Genomic DNA, 22,519 nt, shown 5'->3' on the forward strand with positions numbered 1-22,519 from the left:
AGCTTTTCCTCCTTACAATTGTAGCGTCTCTCCGCTTGGAAGGAGCGAGCGAACGAGGGAAGCGAAGAAACGACAGAGGAAAGGGCCTCACTTTGGGGGCGAGGGGCGAGGAGGAGCCCGACGTGAAAGTAGAATCAAAGAATCAACCTTCCTCCGTCCCTCGGCGGGATGATAGATAGCGTTATATTGTTCGGAATCCTTTTAGCAATTTATTCCCCTTCACAAAAGGGAAGGAAAATAAATTTGCCGCGGCGCAACGGTGGTAGGGAGAATAAAAGTTTCGAAATTGGATTTAATAGCGTCAGGAATTTCCCTTTGAAGAAACACGGCTCTGCCTATCGATCGCCGCTGTTGTGTGTACCACCACCACCTCCTCCTCCTCCTCCTCCTCTTCTTCCTCCCTCACTCTCTGTCCCTCCATTTCTCCCTCTCTCCCTCTCCCACTCTCTCTCTCTCTCTCTCTCTCTGTATTTTATTTTCCCGTTATTAAAGCGCATCGCATCCGAAACGACTAGCGACAGGAAGCTAGTCGAAATCGGAATCCGAGTAACTGCGTGCCGCGCGTGATCGCGCGACACGATATATATATATATATATATATATACGCACATGCAGAGAGAGAGAGAGAGAGAGAGAGAGAGAGAGAGAGGGGGAGGCGCGGGGATCAGGTGCCGTTGCGCGTAAACCAGATTTATACGTGCCATTAATCGTTTTATTACGCCCAATTCCGCGGATCGTTTATCGCGAAATCCATTTTACGTTTACGCGCTCGTGACATCGTTACTCGATACTCGGCGGTGGACATTACGATCTAATTTCGTGCGAGCGCGCGCGACAACACGCCCGGCCGGAAGCACCGCCGTCGCCTTTTCTCGACGGAGACGATCGTCGCTTCCTTCCGCTTGTTCGCGCTTTTCTACTTTTCGACGGGGGGAATTCGAAAGCGCTCGCTCGCATACTTGAACTCACTTAAACCGCCGCGCGCTGCGACAGCGTCGCGCGACGCGTCATTTTTCACGGCGCGCGACTACCGCTTCTTCTTCGGTTCCCTCCTCGCCGAGTGAGCTCAGGCCCGATATTAGATTCGCGCGACTCGCATCGAATCGCAGGTAAATGCAGAGACAGTGGGAGAAATGGAGGAGAGCGAGTGGAGGGTGCGCGGAGATAGATAGATGGAGGAGCGGCGGGTAAAGCGCGAGAGGTAAGAGAAAGGCGACCGACGAAGAAATATCGTTCTTCCTCTCGTCCTCGTCCTCGTCGTCGTCGTCGTCGTCTTACTCCACCTCCTCCCCCACGTCGTAGTCGTAGTCGCAGTCGTAGTCGTCGTTTTTCTTTTCCTCACTGTGAACTAAACTCGTTCCGCCATCTCGTTAAAACTTGCGCACGACTCTCGCAACTTGGTTCTTCTTCCTGAAGAAATATTATTTAGATGGTTTCCTGGTTACGTAACCAACCACCCGTTCGTCGTCTCCGCCTCTCCTCCGCGAAGGCCCCTGCCCTCCTTGTCTGTTACGACACCCCCTGGCCCCCGCCTCTCCTCTCCCTCGCTTGCCCAACTTCGATTCCACGCTCTCACGTATACAAATTACATATTATTTCAATACGAACGCCGTTACCCCCGCGGTAAACTTTTTCTCTCGCGCGCGAGCAATACGCAATTTTCGAGTAAAGAGCGAGCTGCTGGAGGCGCTACGTCGATATCGGCTGGAAACGAGAACAAACGTTTTCTCGCGAGGAGCTGTCGGCTGGAAAATAAGAATTAACGGCTGCTGACAGAATCGTCCTCGTCGTCGTCGTCGTCGTTGTCGGCGTTGCAACATTTTAACGAAGCGAACGTTTTAGAAAGCGATTCGGAGAGACGGACAAAGAGACCAGCTGCAAAGTAGGAAAAAAACCCGAGCGTCTCGATATACCGACCCGGGAGAGTCGTCGTATATAATTAATGAAAGCAACGGAGAAAGTGCGAGCGAGCGTAACGCGATGTTAGCGACATTGAGAAAGAAAGGGAAAGAGAGAGAGAGAGAGAGAGAGAGAGACGTGGCGAAGAAAAATTAAGCGTAGAATTAGATAAAATCTCCGAGTCTACAAGACTTTACCGCTCGGAGGCGAACGCACGTCGCGCTATTATATCGCATTTCACATACCGACACGTTCGACGTAAGAACGATACGCGAGAATTAGACGTCGTCCTTCGGAAAGGACGACACAGAGAAGACGTCCAACGGCCGGATGATGATCGCAGAGGGAAGAAACGGGAGGCGCGGTGTCGGCGGAACCGAGGGGAACGTAAAAACGGAAATTGGATCAACTTTTTACGAGGGGAGGGGGAGAGAGGGGGAGAGAGAGAGAGAGAGAAAGAGAACGAAGGCTTTCTAAGTGTAAGGACGCCGTAAAGAAGCTCGACTCGCAATAATACCGTTCCGTGTACAGCTTCCGTAACGACGCTGCGAGACGTGCCACTCCGCGCGAAACACGAGCGAATTGCCGGAACTTTCGTCGGTTAATCTTTTCCATCGATCGGGACTGTGTAACAACCGGCGAGAGATACAGTCGTTCCTCCTCTCATTGTAGCGACGATCGCGTAATACCCTCCTCCTCCCGCGCCCCACCGCCCCCGCCCCGCCGGCGATGCATAATTAATCGAGGCACGATTCTTCTATTCTCCTGAAACATTTATAACGCAGGTGTGTGCGTAGGAACAAGCCGCGCGCGTGCGCAGAGTCTTTTTAATATTGAAGAAAAAAAGTATGGCGGGGGGGATAGAGAGAGAGAGGGAGAGAGAGAGGGAGAGAGGAGAGGGAGGGAGGGAAGGAGGGAGAGAGAAAGAGAACGGTACGGCGATTGGAAGATTAAAAATCTCCGCGGAACGTTACGATCTAATTGCGACCGATTAAAAACTGACTCGTGTTTTTATAAACTCGCAAAAGTGATGTCATCCAGCGCGCCTCCAAGGCTAACCGCTGGCAGGCAGCTTGAGCTCAGCCTTGAGGAGACACACATACTGTTTTCGTCGTTACCGTTTCAGATTGTAATTACCTATTGAATCACTCCGCGGGATTTAATGTTTCAGCTTCCGATATAGCTCTCCTCCTTTTATTACCTCGAGTGATTGCGCGAGAGCTCTCCCCCCCCCCGCCTGGCTTTCTCTCTCTCTCTCTCTCTCTCTCTCTCTCTCTCTCTCTCTCTCTCTCTCTCTCTCTCTCTCTCCTCCCTTCTGTCCTCGCCAAGGTAAAGGTTACGACGCGGGAAACGCTTCCGGCCGTTAATGACTCGCGAGAATTCGTCCGCTAATTAAGATGCGAGCCGCTAATTAATCGTATCAAATCGCCTGAAACGCGCGCGCTCGCACGGCCGATGTGACAAGCTGCGAACTTGTCCCCGGGTAATCAGTTGGCGAAGCCGCTATCGATCGACTCGCGGAAATTGGTTCGTTCGTTATCAAGCGATTTACGATCGCTAATGCCGCGCGAATCGAAACACGCGGCGCGCGCCCGCGCGCGTTTATTAAACAATGAAATTATAACCGCTGGTTATTTATCGCAGATTGCCAATTACCGGACACGCTTAGATTGGGGCTGGTCGGCTCGATTGAACGCGCGTCCCGTATACGATCGGGACGATACTGCGACGAGGGTAAAGCCCGTGTCACACTACGGATTGAAGATCAAGGATCGCGGATTGAAGATTGAAATTCGACCGGTCGGAATAAGGCAAATCAAAACCGAAGTTCGTTGATTTGTCGAAATCCGCAATCCTTGATCTTCAATCCATAGTGTGACACGGGCTTAACACCACACGGCAATCGCGCCGTGCGTGCGTGCGTGCGTGCGCACGATCGAGAGCGAGGGGCGGCAAAGGGAGGGAGGGAAGGAGAGAGGGAGGGCGCGAGCGAGCGGGTCTCACCCCGCTCTCATTTTTCGGATTTTCCTTCCATTTCGACGCGACTGTCGATACACGAGATTAACCTATTCCGGATTCATGAAAAAATGCGCTGCAACAGCGGGATTATTTCGATCGCGTCGCAACGGACGACCACCCCCCTTCATCGAGTCGACGGCGAGCGACGGCGTGGTCGCCGTCGCGGCGGTGTCCGCTTCCTCGTTTGTTTGCCGGCTTAAACGACGAGGGAAACGAGCGGACACGAGTGTCTTCCTCTTCCTCCCCGTGCGCACACGCGCGAGCACCTGTAATGAAAATGAAGAAAATCCGATCTGGCGAGGGAGTTTGCCGGCTTCCCTCGAGCGATCATCGGCGCGGCCGAGCGAGGTCGAAGCTGCCGAAAGAGAGTCTCGGAAATGTGAGGCCGGAGGACGATTTGCATTTCAATGTAATTAGAGGCTATCAAAAATCCGGCGTCTCTCGCGATTGGCCGGCGGACCGGTGTCTCGTCACGCTGCTTTTTCTTCCTTTTCCCCACCACGTGGCACCGACTTGCGAAAAGGTTTCGTTCACCTTGAGATTTCAATTTCGCGTCGCACCTCCGTGCGCGCACCTCGAGACCTCGAGTAATTCGATCGCGCTATTTGCGCCAACACGCGCGTCGCGTGAACAACGCGGCGGCAATTCGCGGCTAGTAGACCTAACAGAGAAGAGAAACAAAAAGAAAAGGAAAAGGGGAAAGGGAGAGCATAAGCGACTTACGACTTGCGTTGCACGAGCAGCCAGACCGTAGTGACTGCCAACGGATCGTTCGTTCGCTCGCTCACTCGCGATTCACTCACCTGGTCGGACATGTTGTAGCCGTCGTGATGATACGATGTTTGGTGATGCTGCGGAACGTTCAAGGACAGGTCGAAGTTATCGTTCCTCTGCAACAGACGGAGACGGGGATTATTTCATCGGCGCGCTAATTAGCCGCAGCGCGCGGTCGGTCATTAACAAGCGGAAATCGGAACAGGCGCGTCTAAGGCCCCGCGACGATACTCTCTCTTTCTCTCCCCCCCCCTCTCTCTCTCTCTCTCTCTCTCTCTCTCAACCCTTCCGATGCTTTCACTTTTCACGCGTGACTTTGATTTTTCGGAGCGACGCGCGTCCACCCCGATGTAGTCCGACGGTTCGTGACGAGATGGAAAAAACTTAGCCTTGAGCGGCCGTCTCTCGACTTTGCTATCCGTAACTGACGAAGCGTATCCACCATCTGGTCCAAGCGGAGAATTTGACGAATTTGACCAAGAAGATTGAGACTCACGCTTACTTTCGCAAACGCAACGTCAAATTACGGACGACTCTCTCCGGTCCACGGCTGCGAGTAGCGTTTGGCATAAGGTTTCAAACGAAACAGAAGGGAAGGAGTCTCGCGATCGCAAGGAACATCGAAGAACGCGACGTCGGACGAGCGGAAACAGCTCTGGCCTCGGCGGGGTTGCGTGCCAATAATCCGATAATTCGTGCCGGCGGCATCGACGCGCCGCGACGCGACGCGACGCGACGCGGCGCGGCGCGGCGCGGCGCAAACGAACGGGGGAGTCCGCTCGCGGAATTTGCAGAAAAGCTCGCTCGCGCTCGCGCGCGTGCCCGTAATCAAGATAGTTGCGAGTGAGTTATGCCGACGGGCGATGTTTGACATTTCGTAGTAACGGCAGTCGACGTTAGCGAAGGCGTTAACCGCGTTCCTGCTGGAACAGCGGTCACGGAACGGGAACAATGCAGCGAGCATAGCTCGCCGTCCCCTTCGTTCCCGTAGGAATGTCATGTGTGCGTGTCTACGACCTCTTAAAAGCGGTTTTAGGCCCACGAAGCACGAAGGACCGATGTCGATGCAATGTCGATGACCGGGGCTGCTCGAAGCAGGGTCGGCCGTTACGAACGAATCCCAATGTCGTCGGTGGGGAGGGGGGGGGGGAGTGTCCGCGACGATATCCGCGGAATATCGCGCTCATATTTAGCGTTAAACGCAAAACACCCGTGGACAGCAGCAGTAAGAGGAGGAGGAGGAGGAGAGGAGAGGAGAGGAGAGGAGGAGGAGGAGGAGGATAAACGGGCCATCGGGTCGAGAGAAAGTTACGCGCTTAAGACACGTCTCGCTGTCACGAGCCTCGTGTTACGCCACGCAACGACCGTACGGACAGGCGCATAGTCTTTATTAACCCAAAGATGTTAGACTGCGGTTTACGCCGGGTATGCAATAACGTATGTGAAAGTGCAAGTCGCAAGCGGTAACGAGCCTCCCGATACGCGGCCGTCCACGCCCTGATTTTTCCATCGGAGTCCCCCGCGTATCTTCGTCGCCAGCTCATCTCGTCTCTCCGTAGACTCTCCCCCTCTCTCTCTCTCTCTCTCGCTCTATTCTCGGTAGCTCTAAAATATACTCCCGTCCTCGACTCGTCGACCAGCGACTTTCTTCTCACGCGGTTATCTATGATTGCGTTCGCGCGGAAACGACTACGGAAACCGATAATCGAGTTTGCGAGAAACGTTCGGCGAAAGTTCGTCGTCGCTGATTATTCCCTCGCCGTGGATTTGTTAAATCTTTCTTCTCTCCCGCTTGATAATTCACTCTTTCTATGTGTGGAGAGAGAGAGAGAGAGAGAGAGAGAGGTTGTTTAAATTTAGCAATTTTTTAATTAAATCTCCCAGATTTATTTATTTCGTGCCGTGACAGAGAGAGAGAGAGAGAGAGAGAGAGAGAGAGACGCGGCTCGTGCCAATTTATCAGCAACTACAGCTGATTTTTATTTCTCGATCTCTATCAATCTCTCCCTCGGTCTCGCTGGTTGCCGATTGAAAAACGATCCGCGTAGAACGTGACGCGCAATGAATACAACGAGAGCACAATCAATCGCGCGGCTCTCGATCTTCGATCGAACGGGAACAGAGAGCTAGGATGCTACTACACCCGGCCCGAGAGGGAAGAGGGAGCGGGCGGGCGGGCGAGAGGGTAATAAGAGGGAGCGCGACGGCGCTTGTGGGAAATGCATGAAATGCAAAATTATACCGAACGGTAAATAATGCATCGATGTGCACCGGCACTCGGAACATGCGTGCGTACCGCGTTGTTCAACACGACCATGAAAAATGCATGCATGCACGCGCGTACGAGACACGCGCGCGCGCGCACTCACGACACGATCTCCGCGGCTCCCAATGCGGCCGATATAAAACGCCGAGGATGAGAGAGAGAGAGAGAGAGAGAGAGAGAGAGAGCGCGAGAGGGAAGTGAAGGACCGACGAGTTCTTCCATCAGCACCGCGCATCGGCCCTCGAATTTCGTCCTCGAAAATAGATATCTTGTGACGGCGACGCGCGCGCCAGCTACGGTTTCGCTATTATCAATCTTCTATTTTCCTCGGCTCTGCCGCGCTCGGCGGCAGCAGCACCTCACTCCACTTCGCCGGCATTCAATCGCGAGATATTCGCCGGTTTCACGGTTCGCTCGCGTCATTATACTTCAGTTACCGCGCGCGCGCGCGCGCGCGCCTTGTCGGATAAAATAAATATGCAACCGCTGCACATGCCACTCTCTCGCCGGCGGCGGCGGCGGCGGGATGCCAACGACCGGTCGAAAAAGCAGTTTGCGAGAGGCTTAGCCCGTAATTCACGGCGCGTTATGACGACAACGATGAAGCGATGACTCTCCGGCGTTCGCCGCGGCGAGCGCCGCGAGGGATATTCTTCGTCGACTTTCGCCGATTACGATTACGCGCTTTTTACCCGGATGGAAATGTCTCGCCGGACTGAAAACGAGACCTTGGTGGTGACTCTACGGGACAAATGGATGGATGGACAGTCATGATGATAATGACGACAATGACGTACACGCGGCCGTGCTGCGGACAATCGCCGCTCACGCCTAATTCCGACGCAGCTCGCCAACTAATCGGCACAGCGCGTACATATCGCTGTCTCTCTCGCGTTATTAATACGACGAGTCGGTAATTGCGTTAAACTCGCGCGGAATGTCACGTCATTATGAGATCACGACTAGGAATTGCCAAGACTCGGCTGCTCCTCTCTCTCTCTCTCTCTCTCTCTCTCTCTCTCTCTCTCTCTCTCCCGTGCGGTCGCGGCCGTTTACGTGGCCCATCGCTGCTGATCCTTGGTCTTTCAAAACGATGAGAGCAAGGACGGGCGACGATCACGCATTCACGAAATTTCGGTGTCCTTGTTAGCGGGAGGCTCTCCCGCGGCTTTTGCGGATTCTGCGGTGACGCGGCGCAGCGGTTGCGCGTCCCGATCGAGCTGCGCTCCAATGCACCGCATGCAGAAAAAAGGTGTTAATCTCCCGCCGCAAATTGGCATTGATTTTTTACCGCGCCGAGGAAAAACAAATTTAATGACCGTGATGTGTATAACCGGTCGTATAAAAAATGTCGTTATCAACATACTATGCATACTATGCTATAATACTAGCAATGATTCTGAGTCGCCGTACTAGCAATTATAGTCGCAAATATCAAGCATCTTTTTCTCGCTTTGCGAGAACGCTCGCACGACACAACGCGCACGAGAACGCGCGACCTTGCGCCATAAAGACACGCACAATGAGCGTTACATATACAATGCGTGTGTTCGATTCAATATATTAATACGAATGAGGAGGCGACGTCACACGCGGCGGAGCTGTTACACGATGCCGATTTTTTGGCGGACGAAAAAGCGACCTCGCGCGGCACCTCTCCCTCTCCTTCCCTCTTCCTCTCATTCTCCTCCGGTGCCCGCGCACCGGACATTTTCCTTCTTCCGCGCAAATTCGACCGAAGGGGAACAAGGTGCGCGCGCGCGACATGTCTCTTTTTCTTTTTCCTTGCGGATTTTTTTCTTTTTACCTCTTTTTTTATCAAGCGCGTACAAATGTACACACATATACACACGCGCACAGGACAAGACACAGGTTTACGCGGTGCGTTAATTATTCCGAGAATCCTCCTCCCGCCGATGCAAAACGGCGATATGATGTCGGGTTTTGCAATAACCAATAACCGGAGGAGGGCGCGCGGCACGCCTCTTCTCGCGATGATAGTATTATAATCTCGAGGAGGCACGAGAGACGCGACGACGAGCTTACACAGACAGGCACACTTCTCTCTCTCTCTCTCTGTACAGCCACATAACGAGTTCCGCGGCGCGGTGGCGGGCAAAATCTAGAATCTTCATCTTCCGTCTCTCGCGAGAGAGCCCGGCGAATCGATCGCCCGGAGCGATAGAGAAAATGGAATTCTCTCTTCATGGGAGAATTCTGACATTTTTAATTGCGCCAGTCCGCGACCGATCTTCCTTGCCCCCCTCCCCCTTCCCCTCTCCCGCGCTTCCTTTTTATCCGCAGCCTGATGGACGTCTCGAAAGAATCGGACGACAGACTCGATCCGTCGTAAGCGATCGGTATGGCTTCTCGTCTCATCGCGGTGCTTTGACGAACAACCGAGGGATTGAACAACGCGAAATGTACAACAACTGCGCGCGACGCAGATACGATATGTTCGTAAAAAGGTTAAAACGTAACGTAAAAAAGCGACATGAAGAATCGACCGGTCGGAGCCGGACTGACCGCGATCGAGAGCGATATCATTGTGAAGCGGCGAGAGAGGTCCGTGATAATCCCGAATATTTTTATGATCGTATCGCTATTCGGTAATAGTACAAAAGAGTGGGAATGAGAGAGAGAGAGAGAGAGAGAGAGAGAGGGAGAGAAAAAACGAAAGAGAGAGATGTGACAAGTGCTTCGCTAAACATTATCGTTGTAGGCGTTCGTGTTATCTGAAACTTCGGTAAAACGGGGTTAATATCCTGTTTACAGAACTCGAACGTCTCTTATCGCGGTAATAACTTACAGCGTCGGTTATTTACTAAATGGCCTCGATCGTACTCGAGATAAGCCGGTTTTAGTCGCTGTCGAGAGACACGCTCTTATACCGGTTTCGAAAGACAAAAAGGAAAAAAAGAGGAGAGGAGAAAGGGGAAAAATGGAGAAAAGGAAGCGAAGAGAGAGAGAGAGAGGGAAAGAAAGAGACTCTCTCAAATAGCTTTTTCTTACTAACTATCTTTTGTCGCGCGACGAACAAGTCGATACACCGGCGCGTGTATCCGTGTCCCCGTTCGATTGTTAGCAGAACAATACCGGCGAAATGAAACGCCGTAGTGGCGGCGGCGGTGGCGGCGGAGCGCTGCTCGCTTTTGCGTTACGTAGAAAAAGTTTTCGTTGCAATATCCGCTTTGAATTTTCATCGTCTCGATTACGTAAGTCAAACGAATCGAGCATTGCCTTCTCCGCGCGCTGTACGGTTGTTGTACGGTTGTTTATTCGAGACGAACGAGTAATCCGCAATATCCGCGAGAGACGGTCGTATCGCGGAAAAGAGCATAGAAGTGATTAGTCAACGATGAAACGACTCAGAAGCAGAGAGAGAGAGAGAGAGAGAGAGAAAGAGAGACACGTAGGGATCCCCCGAGAGGTAAACTTCGCTGGAATTACCATCGTGAATTTCTACTCCTTTTTTCGTCCCTCCTCTGCGCAACCTAATTTTTTTCTTCGCATCGATTTCTATTATAGCGCGGGAGCGAGCGAGCGAGCGAGCGAGCGTAAAATCGATTGCTCTTTGGCGCGATTTTCGAGCGGGCCACGAAGAGGCCGCAGCATATCAGAGGAGGGTCAGAAAGAAAGAGTTTACACACAGAGCATGAATCTCCAATGATCTCGTCGAGTCCCGATGCGACATCACAAATACAGAGGACCGTCGCGCATCGGTGATGCGCGTTAACGTGGTGAAAGTCACAACTAATCGTTTCGCTTTAATCAGTCGGCAGGTATCAGCGACAGATGGTTACGTTATAGAGAGTCCAGCCGTGAGTCCGCTAGTACACACAAACAAACGAACGGACGAAGCGTGTAACTCACGTGAATTACGAGTGAATATTTCTCAACGAAGGCTCGAGAGCCGTCGTTCCCGCGATCGCGAGGGCCCACTTTTCTTCCCCTTTTCCGCGGTATCTCCTTCTCCTCCTCGTCGTCGTCATCGTCGTCGTCGTCGGAAACGTCGTACGCGGCACAGTCTCGGCTATCGATCCAACATTAAGATACCGCAAGCGGCGGTATGCGGACGTACGCGAATCGATGTGGCACACGCGTACGTTTCGACGAGGTGAGCGAATCGACTCGAGCGATGGAAAAACAGAGGGGATTACTTCGTACTACCGAGTCTAACAAGCTCACCCCGAGACGTGGCTATAAAAAAAAAAAAAGAAAAAGAAGCGGCCACAATTAGCAAAGACGTATAAGTATTCGCTGTGTAATAACGTAATAACGAAAATGAGCCGAACTCCCGCGAGGGGATTCCCCTCCGGGAGGAGTCCTCCCGGAGGGGAAAATTTGACAGTCCCAAATTGTCCGAGTCGCGCACTGATTTGAGGATCGAATTACAGTCGAGAGGTGCTTCGCCAGGAAAATTTCACTCATTCATTTCGTCATCCATTACGCGCTCGTTCAATCCGACTTGCTTGTCGCAAGATCGCCGGGCGATCGTTAAAAATTGGCTATTCTCGGGCAGCGTCGTTTTCCCCGCGGGGGTGCGTGCGGGATGTCGAAAAATTGACGATGGCTGATGAGAAAATGGCCGGAATGTTTCGGCAACACGTGGATAATCAGCGTGCGTTTGAGACAACAACCGCAGGAAAATAACGCGTAACTAAGAGGTGCTTCTCGAGCCTGTAGCGAGCGTTCTTCTTGCGGCGAGAGAAACACAATGGACGCTTACAGCCCGGCAACAGCGAAGCTCTACCTGCGTGTATAACCGTTAGAAGTAAGGGGTTCCATTGTGGAGCCACTTCTCTCGGCCTGCCTGCTGTTACTCGTTTGTTGGGAAAAGGTATTCTCTCTCTCTCTCTCTCTCTCTCTCTCTCTCTCTCTCTCTCTCTCTCTCTCTCTCTCTTTCTCTCTCCGTATTTCTTCTCCTCTCGTCTCGTCTCGTCTCGTTTCGTCTCATCCCGTCCCGTCTCTTCTCTTTCTCTCTCTCACTCACTCTCTCTCTCTCTCTCTCTCTCTCTCTCTCTCTCTCTCTCTCTCTCTCTCTCTCTCTCTCTCTCTCTCTCTCTCTACTCTCTGCTCCAATCTACTCCAGCTCAACTTTCTCGGATGAGCTTCGCTTACATTTGGTTTCGCTTCGTTTCGAACAATCGACCGATCATTATCGCAAATTTACTTCTGCATTCATTCCCGCAGCCGTGCGAGCTACTGGATTTTGCTGCAAACGGTATGAGTTTTAAATTATGCTCGCGCGCGCTGCTGTACACCGCGCGAGCTGTAAGCACCGCGGATTTACAAGTGTGACCTTTGCGCTTCGCGCCGTCTCGAACAATCGGCCGATCGTTATCGCGATTTTACCCGCCGTATTCATTTTTGCTCCCTCCTCGGCCCCTCCCTTCCCGCTCTCCTCCCCGTCCCTTCCCCTTGCCTCTGCCGTCCGACCGCTACTAGATTTCGCGCAACGCGATACGAATTCTAAATTACAAATTAGACCGTGGGAACGTATGCAACTTTTCTTTACGCTGGTGGAAAAAAAGAACCCGTAACGTACAAAGTGCTTACCGAGAATGAAACAGCGAGTACGAGAACGAGCGAGCGAGCGAGCGAAAGAGAGAGAGAGAGGGAGAGGGGGAGAGAGACAGAGAGAGAGAGAGGGAAAGAGAAACAGAGAACAAGTACACGTTGTAAAACGCTCGAGCTCATAAAATACGAGCGCTATCTGTCGCGACCAAGGACGAGAGATCGGGGGAAGGCAGACTTCATTATTACCGCGGCGACGCAACGTATTTACATGTCCGTGTAATTAGATAGCAATTAGATAAGAAGGAAACGACCGAGCGATAGGGCCAACAACGGAATCGAAACGGTGATTGGGACACGACTCGTGTGCGTGCGTGCGTGCGTGCGTGTGTGTGTGTGTGTGTGTGTGTTTGTGCTTGTGTGCACAGATACACAAAGTTGTGCTGCTATTCGTTCGTTCGCTCGCTCGCTCGCTCGCTCGGTCTACATCCGCACCTGTCCGTCCGTCCGTCGCTTAGCTCGAAATCGTTATACCGCATGCCGGGATCGCGCGGAGGCAGGGGGGGGAGACAAGGTGGTCGAGGAGCACTCGTGTCCCAGATGGTGAGACTCCGAGACCAGTTCCTACGGCGGCCGTTCCTCGGCGATTCTCTTCTCCTCCGTGGCGAGTTTTCGTCAACGAGACGATACGGCACGACCGGACGCGCGCGCGACACAACGCGACGCTTTCATCATATCTTTATGATATTCAACCGCTGCGCCGCCCCGCGTACCTCTTTACTTCTCCTTTACGCTTTATTTTTCTTTTTCTCTTCTTTTTTTTCTCTTTTTTTTTTTAATGCAGCGACATGATTACATTGCGAGTGATCGAATACGCCGTGTGTCTCCGAACTTTCTAATTATAATGTCTAAGGAGAAGAAGGGGGGCGGCCGGCAGGGGGAAGGGAGAGAAATACGTGGTATCGCCGCTCTTTCTCCGTCTTGCCGCATCGTGGGAAACTGTACGCTGCTAGACCGCGAAGGAGAGCTCTTTCTCTCCCGATATATTTCGAACGGTTATGTCTCCCCCCCGTCTCTCTCTCTCTCTCTCTCTCTCTCTCTCTCTCTCTCTCTTTCTCTCTCTGGAGATGGAAATTCGCGAGCGAACCGCGGACGGGTGGGTAACAAACTCCGCGTCTGACACACATCGACGGCGATCTACATATCCCGACAACTCGCGATCAACTCGCACTTGACACGCGCCTTGTCGTTAATTGATTAATTAACCGCGCGCCATTGGCCATGAGAAAGCCAGCCGCGAAATCGCACGTCGCGGCTCAAACGTCCGGCGAGCTCGACTCGTTCGGTCGAGCAACGTTTCGACGCAAATCGTCGCACGCAGAGTGAATATTTCGTTCGACGCAGAAACGACCGCGCGGCGACGGAGGAACCAGGTGCACACACACACACACACAACAAATGCGGCGATCCGATCGCCGTGCGCGTTACGTGATTCCTATTTCTGAACTCGGAAACGTTTAACGGGCGGGAGCGCGTACTTTCCGCGGTGCGCGCGCGCGCGTATTTACAAGTATAATTTAAATGCGATAACCGACAAACGAGCGTGTACAACTCACGGAATAACTCACGCGGAAGCCTCGCAATAACGCGCTACGTACACGATGTGTGTGCGAAGCGCGCAACGCCACGACACGTTGATGATATTCTCCCTCGCGTTCGTTTCGTCCGGAAAGCAGGAGAAGAAGAAGAAGAAGAAGAAGAAGAAGAAGAAGAGAAAGAAGAAGACGAAGATGAGATGATGAAAGAAATGGTGCTGCGCCTTGAGGAATGCCAGGGCGCACTCGCGACGCACCAATCGCGAATTGCCCGCGAATTCCATCGCGGGCAATTGGACTCGCAGGAGTCCGGCATCGCCGCCGAGGACGCACCTCCACGTCGTTAATCGCGGCGGGTGGCGCGACGTTAATCGAGATGTCCGGCTATCGTCGCACGCAGCGTACACGTGCGACATCCGCGCCTCCCCTCCCCCGTCCCGATGTAACGAAAGAGAAACGGATTAACGCGTCGGCGGTTAACGGCTGAGACGTCGGTCGTGAGTCGCGCCGGTCGAGCTGTTAACCGAACAGAAATCGCTCCCGATTTCACAGGAGGGAGGGAGGGAGGGAGGGAGCGAGCCGTATTCGGCGGAGTTAGCGTCAGTTTTGCAATTACGCTTTGTAACGAGAGAGAGAGAGAGAGATACACAATTAGAGATTTAATTGATGTGTGCCTCGCGCAATATGCTCGCGAGGCATGTCTTAGAAAGTAAACGGTCGATCTAGAAAGCAAGCGGCGCCGTTACGCAAACGAGCACACGCGGGGCTGTACGCGATTCCTGCCGTACCGTGTGCGTATCGCCGTCGCGGACTCGATGCACTCGTAACTGCTTTTGCTTTTACGCTCAATCCTGCGCAGAGCGGCGCTCGTTGGGCCCCTGTGTGTTTGGGCCGCCCCCCCCCCCGCTTTGCGATTCCGCGCAAAGTCGAAAAGACGGCGACGGCGTCGAGCGCGGACGCTCGGGACCGCTTTGCGGGGACCGTCGCGCTGAAATCGCGATCGGTTATTTATTGATTATCGTTGGGACGCGCTGCATCTCGCCGAGTAATGACCGCGCGACGCACAACAGCGGAGTTATTATTTTTGTTAATTTCAGTGGGGCTAGCGTAACACGTCGAGCCAGCACCGGCACTTGACCTTTAAAATTAAATTCCTGCGAATGGGTAGGAGCAACAAATTCTTGGGGTTATGAGAACCAATTAGCACTTAATTATACAACATATCCGAATTCAAGTTTTCGCGATGCGGGTGCTAGGTTAACGGACGTACAGCGGAGTCGTGTCCTCTTCCTTTGATACGTCGATCCCTACGTTCATACCATGGCGGCCCTTTATGTAATGATAGATGCCGTGCAATGGGGAATAACAAACGAATCGCTCTCAACCGGCCGGCTTGCATGTACCGAAAAACTCTTCCCCTCTTTCTCTTTCCTCTACCTGAAATACGCTCGCACATCTTTCACGGGGAGCGCGGGCGAAATTCGCGAATATTTATCGGCTCGAATTTTGATCGCGCGCGGGACGGCCGGGCGGAGGGGAAGATTCCGGCAGTCTCCATAAAACGATTTCCTTTCGTAATTCGAACTTTACGAGAGTCAAGTGCATTCCCCGACGGAGGGTGGCTGGCTGCTCTGTCTGGCTGCAGCGGCGTCCAATTTCGCCGGCCGGGCGCGTTTCACTCTCTCGTGTGTCGATCCGCGTCATCTCGATCGATACGGTTTGATTAATATCGCGAGCGCGAGTGTTTCACGTGCAGTCGACACGTGTGTCAATGGAATTAGTCGAATGACGGCCAACGTCATTAAAGCTAAACGAGAGAGCCGCGTTCATGCAACACACACACACACACACGCACATACGCTCGAGGGTGAATGAACACACACACACACGCGTAAACATACGCCCCCGGAATAATCGGCGCACTACGGCAAATTACGCCGGCCGTGATCGACGTTGTTCGGCCGACGCAATATTTATGAGGTGGGGGGGGTAGGCGAATTTAGATAACGAGCACGTAAGGATTTATGCGGCCGAAAAGAACGCAGACGTCGACGACGATGACGACGATGAAGAGGAGGAAGAGGAGGAGGAGGAGGAGGAGGAGGAGGAGGAGGAGGAGGAGGAGGCGCCGGAAAATATAAAACAATTCTTCCGTGAGGAGGGGAGAACGCGAAGGAATGTGAACGTCTCATTAATCTGTCGTCGAATTTCGGTGTCAAATTGCCGGTAGAGAGCGCAGACGTTGGAGGAGAATGGCGAAAGAGAGGGAAAGAAAGAGAAGGCAAGGTGGTACACGGCGATGCAAGCGAAAGCTAGTATGAAGATCACGACGGATACGCTCCAGTGGACCTTTACTCCCTGTAATCGACGTTAAATCTGCCGCGAGATGCACTTTGCTCTCCGTCCTGCTCTCTTTCTCGTACCTGACCCGAGAGAGAGGATCGGGTTCCCTCGTAGGAAAACCGGCAATTTGACACCGAAATTCGACAACAGATTAATGAGACGTTCACATTCCTTCGCGTTCCCCTCTCCTCACGGGAGAATTGTCGTTTGATATTTTCCGGCGGCTCCTCGCGCTACGTACGACGCAAAAGACGGAGACGGGGAATCCCGCGATTCACGCGTTAACCGGTGTCTCGTATAATAGAAAACGCGTTTTGTGATAGGCGCGAATCGACGGAGACGATCGAGTCGCTCGGAATCCAAATTTTCACGACGCGAAACGAGGTAACGCATATATGTATGAATTCGTTCTGCCATCTTTCGAACGTGGCGCGAGCATGTATTATGCAAAATTTACTTCGCCGTGGCGCGTTTCCGTCGAAACAGCGAGCGGGAGAAGAAGAAATCAAATGCGACAAGAGAGAAAATAATGAGAGATGGAAGCAAAATTCTCAGTGGGATGTGAACGCATATATTTGCATAAATGCCATTTACACTTATCTCGATAAGAGAGAGAGAGAGAGAGAGAGAGAGAGAGAGAGAGAGGGGGGGAGGAAAGAGAAAGAATAGCATTTCGCGTTTTCGCGCAAACTTTTTTTATTACAAGATTGCGCATTTCGCTCGCCGGCTGAAAAGAGGAAGATCCACCCCGGCGGAATGAATGACATTCTGCTGCGAGGCACGCGAGAGACGGATATCCTCGTTGTTTTTGAGCGGAGACCGCAACGACGAAAGACCGCAGATCGCCTGAGAATTCAAAATTACTCGCTCGTTTCGATCTCGTTATGGGATATAACGAGCGCGCGCGGCCGCCGTCATTTTCGACGTCGTCCTCGGCTCTTTCTGCGCGCGATTGTGTTCGCGTTTCGCTCTCTCGAATAGGCCACGATACATTAGACGTTATTAGCGATCATTCTTCCGCTTCGACCACGTCGTTGCCAACGTTGTCGTCGACGGGCACGCACGCGCCTACAAATTACGTAAGAATAAATTCGATTTATATCAACAGAAGCGGACAATGAATAATTGATGATTCTTGCACAAACGTATAATCTGTCCCCCCTTCCCGTTCCGCTCCTCTCCCTCTATCTATCTATCTATCTATCTATCCATCCATCTCTCTCTCTCTCTCTCTCTCTCTCTCTCTCTCTCTCTCTCTCTCTCTCTCTCTCTCTCTCTCTCTCTCTGTCTCTCTCTCTCTGTCTCTCTCTCTCTCTCTCTCTCGCTCTGTCTCTCCCTTTCCGTACGCGTAAAGTTGGCTCGAGCTCTATCGATTTACGATAAAGCACTGTGCACTAGCGAACGTTCGTGTGCGCGTATCAATTTAATTAATTCCTCGCCGAGACAATGCGACGGAAGAATTTATTTCGAAGTTGTTTACGCGACATTCTCGCGCCGTCCGTGCGCATGCGCGCGCGCGCGCGCGTCAGGAAGAAACGATAAAGCATACGTGTCGTTACGATGATGTTCATTAGAATAACGCGAAATGCGCGAGTTTGATTTGCGTCAGCGTTGCGTTGCAAGTTTTCTCGCCGCAACAAGGACACCTCGAGTCACATTGTACATAACGATAAGTAGTCGCGCTAAGTTATACTAATTAAGCCGTTTCCATCCAGCAACCTGTTTGCGAGAGCACGCGGGCAAAGTGTTCTTCTTTTTTATCTGATTTCAACTACTACGCCGCCGGGAATAGAGCCGTGCTCTGTGCGGCGGGGCAGCTGGTCGTTACGTGGCAACCAACGAAAGAGAAGAACAAGCCAACGACGACGACGACGACGACGACGACGACGACGACGACGACGACGACGACGACGACGACGACGACGACGACGACGACGACGACGACGACGACGTATCATTGCCACCGCGCGCGAGTTTCGCCCGATAATTTCCGATGGATGAAAAAATTAATTACTCATTATTCACGTAGCTGCACGACCGCGGTTATTAGTCTATTGTTTACACGATCATTACACGAGAGTGTGATATCATAATCGATGATATAATCGCCGCATGTTGCTATGATGACGCGGTAATTAACTTAACATTATCGCTTCGTCTGCAGCCACAAAACGTTTATTATTAGACACACGGCTGACCGTTTATGCGGGCCACTCGCACAAGAAGGAACGGAGGCGAAGGCGCGGCTACAAAAAACGTCAAACAGCCCAAGAAAAGATTCGCGAAGATGGTCAATCGAACGAACACCGACGACCGGCTCGATTATCCCGCGCGCTCGACGGTATCCAACATGCAAATTCCGCGCGGCAATTTCTTCGGATGTATTATTGATGAAGCCGCGTATATGTGTGTGTATGTGTGTGTGTGTGTGTATGTGTGTGTGTGTGTGTGTGAGTATGTGCTGCAGTCGTAACTTATTCAAAATGGAGTAACGGAAAAGGATCACGCACCGCGTATAGATCGCCGTGGCCGAAGGGGCGATTCGAACGACGACGGAAGAACCTTCGTCTCGGTGACGACGACGAGGTCAGTGCGAGAAGCGAAAAGGGGGCGATTAAAGGGACGAAGGGAAGAAGAGAGAGAGAGAGAGAGAGAGAGAGAGAGAGAGAGAGAGAGAGAGAGAGAGAGAGAGAAAGAGTGAGGAACAAAAGCGAGCGCGAGCGCGTGTTACGTCAGAACGAACAGTCGTCATGGGTGTGTAATTCCGAATTACCACGCTTCCGCGGCGCGTTTCGTCCGGGTCCCTCGAGATGGCGCCACGTGGCGCTCGCACCTCGCGCACCGAATCGGACGGATACACGCCGCGCTTTCGTCCACACACCACGCACGCGGTGGTGGACTCCCTCGCGTCTCGTTGCCCCTTCCCGGCAAGCCTGCCGCCGCCCCACCAGCCCCTTCTTCCTCCTTCAACACCCACGTCCCATGCCGTTCCGGATCGTACATATGCGCGACGCGCACGATCGCGTTAATTAAAGGGAACTGCCGCCTCACTTACCGGCGCCGGATCCAGCTTACGACACGTGAAGCGCAGCCAGTGCGCGCGTGCAACGAGGTAGCCGAGGTAGTCCCCGGAGTATCAGCCGGGCCGGGCGACTTTCGTGCGCAATCCGTGTGTAATACCGTCGGCTCGTGCGCGATCACGCTCCCTCGAGCGACACTGCCTGACCACGAGGATGATACACACGATCACTCTTCGCGTACGATTCCGGCGGGTTTGTATCACTGAACGACGGACGACGAGAAGCGCGAGAGGTTAGAAAGCACATTTGCGCTCCGAAAGCGCGGCGAACGTGTGCGGGCGAGCTCGACGTGGCGCGTCGCGTCGCGTCACGTCACGTCACGTCACGTCACGTCACGTCGCGTCACGTCTCACGTACAACAGCACGACCGGATAATGTTCAACGAGAACCCCGACAGGCCGCGATGCGATGCACGATGCGATACGATGACGTCTCGAGCGCGTCCCGTAGCGAGACGTGCGCGCGGCTCTCACCAGAAACGATGAATGACAACGTAACGAATTCGACACGCGCTCCTCGCGGTGGTCGGCGCGGCAATGACTCCGGGAATATTGGTTCGCGGCGGTGCGCCGGTGGTGGGGATGAGCGCCGCGACAGGGGAAGACGACGGTACTACGAAGTACGAACCGTTGGTTGGAGGGATCGGCGCGGCTAGGCGCGGCGCAGAGGGGGAAAAGAATTCTATAAGCGAGAGAGCGTCGGGGGAGAGGGAGAGGTAGCAAAGAGGTACCTAGCAGAGGTGGCTGATTCGATGGTAGGGGGCGCGCGGGGTAGTTACTAGGGGAGCAGCGGGGCGAGCGTCTCGGAAAGGGTGAGGCAGCAGCAGCAGCAGCAGCAGCAGCAGCAGGAATAGTAGTAGTAGTAGTAGATACGGACGTGTAGTCTCTCTATGTCTCTCTCTCTCTCACTCTCTCTCTCTCTCTCTCTCTGAATAGCGGCGTTTTCCATCCACGAACTTAAATACCCCGTTTATTAACGTTGTAATTTCGCGATGCAACGCGGACCAACAACCTGCGAGTCGTGGTAATTGAATGTACGCGGGGTGGGGGGGAGTGGAGAGGGAGGGACAGAGACACGAGGAGCGAGAAAGAGACGACGGGACGTATCCGAAACGAGAAGAAACGGAGAACAACGGGAGAGATCGTTTCGCTCGCTCGTTCGAGTGGCAAAACGAGCAGAAATCTCGCGTCATCGCCACGGGACGCGGCGAAAATAGCGTCGGCACTGCCGCGAAGTTGCATCGGCGAGAATAAAAAAGCGCGCGCGCGCGCGCGCGCGCTTTCCATCAATTTCATAGTTGGCGATTCTCGCGCGCTCCGATAATCGATATAGCGGGCGAATGGCGGCGCGATATTATTCGGTATACGTGGCGCGCGCGCGAGGGTAGAGCGAGGAGAGCGTAAAAAAGAGTGGAGCCTTTTAACCCGGCCGGCGACGTTTCATGAGAGAATTACTGCTGGCGGAAATATTTATCTGAGCGCGTGGCGCGGCGCGCCGTGGCGTGCCGGTGCCGGTGCGATGCCGTGGCGTGCTGTGCGCGTTCGTGAAAAGTCTTCTCGGTTTAACTACCTGCTGGTAACGCGATCGCTTACGTCGGTTAAGGCAACATGTGTTCGAGGAGTGTGTAAACACAGTCATTGAGTTTCAAAGTACAAGAGCAAACGCGCCTCGACGTTACCGTGCGGCCGCTTCGACATTACAATTCGGTAAAGTGCGCGCGCGTCTTATTTATTTAACGCGGCTTTACATTTTTATTCGCTCGCAGCGCGTTCTCGTATCTCTCTGTTGTTGCGAAAGCGCGCTCGGGAAAACGCGTTCTCTCTCTCTCTCTCTCTCTCTCTCTCTCTCTCTCTCTCTCTCTCTCTCTCTCTCTCTCTCTCTCTCTCTCTCTCTCTCTCTCTCTCTCTCTCTCTCTCTCTCTCTTTCTCCAGCGAAAACGCGAAGGAGCAGCCCCCTCGTGTCGTATGCACGATCGGCGAATTTAATTTATTAAGCGATTCGTCGCGCGCGAGTGCGAAGCATCAAACGCGAACATTTATTGCACCTGTAAACGATCGCTATAAATGGTCGATGCGCCGTGCTGCTGCGGTAGGTAAATGCGTCCCTAGAGAATCGACGAACAGCGGCGAAGGAAATTGAATCTCGCGCGGGCGCGCGCCGATTGTCACGAGAGAAACAAGTAAATAAGCCGGATAAAGATTATTTTAGACGTACGCGCGAATATAGATAAGTGCTTCGTATACACAGAGATATAGGTTTTAACGAGCATGAGAAACGTCAAATCGATCGCGGAGGGAAGAGAGTCGCGGCGGAGAGCATTGCCATTGTTCTGCGCGTGTGCGTTTCACTCGTGTCGTCGTCGTCGTCGTCGTCGTCGTCGTCGTCGTCGTCGATACGACGAGAATGTCGAATAATTTTTCTTCCTTCTCCTTTTTACACACGCGTACACGCTCGGACGGGTATAAAACATTAGCCCAAGTCATAATCAACTTGGCGAGGGAAGGAGAGAAAGAGAGAAAGAGAAGAGAGGCGGAAGGGGGAGAGTCGTTTGGTATGCGGGCGAGGCTCGAGAGCGACGGAAATTGAATCGGGCCGAATCTCGAAGTAATTGCGAAGAAAAAGGATACTGACAAACGCGGAGTAAAAGCGGGGAAGAGCGAGAAGGAGAGCAGGAGTCTGTCGAGTCGGCGGTACTGGTAAATCTCAGCCGGAAAGCTGCGATGAAAGGAACGAATAGGATCGAGGAGGGACGAGAGACGAAGGAAAATATCTCCCTCACGTCGCAGTCGTGACAGAGATGTTTTATGAGATCCTCGAACGATAACATTAAATACGGCCTGTTTATTTATCGCTCCGGATTCGAGTTTGTTTTAGAAATACTCGCCGTCGTGTGAATAATACCTGCATCTGTTGGCCTAGATAACGAGCTCTGACAGCATTCAAGGAGGGAGAAAGAGTCGGAGAGAGAGAGAGAGAGAGAGAGAGAGAGAGAGAGAGAGAGAGAGAGAGAGAGAGAGAGAGAGAGA

The 22,519-nt window shown here is 52.9% G+C and overlaps 1 protein-coding gene across 4 annotated transcripts in view; it reads right to left on the reverse strand.

Moving 5' to 3' along the window:
• Nucleotides 1–20,042, reverse strand: part of LOC105182844 (TOX high mobility group box family member 3) — a 30,876-nt gene extending 10,834 nt beyond the window's left edge. For 3 of the 4 annotated variants that reach the window (XM_025304399.1, XM_025304400.1, XM_025304401.1), the window contains exons 1-2: nt 19,469–20,042; nt 4,722–4,808 (exon numbers count right to left, since the gene is read on the reverse strand). In XM_025304399.1, coding sequence (XP_025160184.1) covers nt 4,722–4,733 — 12 coding nt within the window. In that variant the 5' untranslated portion in view covers nt 4,734–4,808; nt 19,469–20,042. The remainder of the gene's footprint in view (nt 1–4,721; nt 4,809–19,468) is intronic. The other variant, XM_019841261.2, reaches the window with a different exon arrangement.
• Between the last annotated feature and the right edge of the window lie 2,477 nt (nt 20,043–22,519).

The sequence above is a fragment of the Harpegnathos saltator genome, unplaced genomic scaffold (assembly GCF_003227715.2).
Source record: "Harpegnathos saltator strain DR-91 unplaced genomic scaffold, Hsal_v8.6 scaffold605, whole genome shotgun sequence".
NCBI classification, from domain to species: Eukaryota; Metazoa; Arthropoda; class Insecta; order Hymenoptera; family Formicidae; genus Harpegnathos; species Harpegnathos saltator.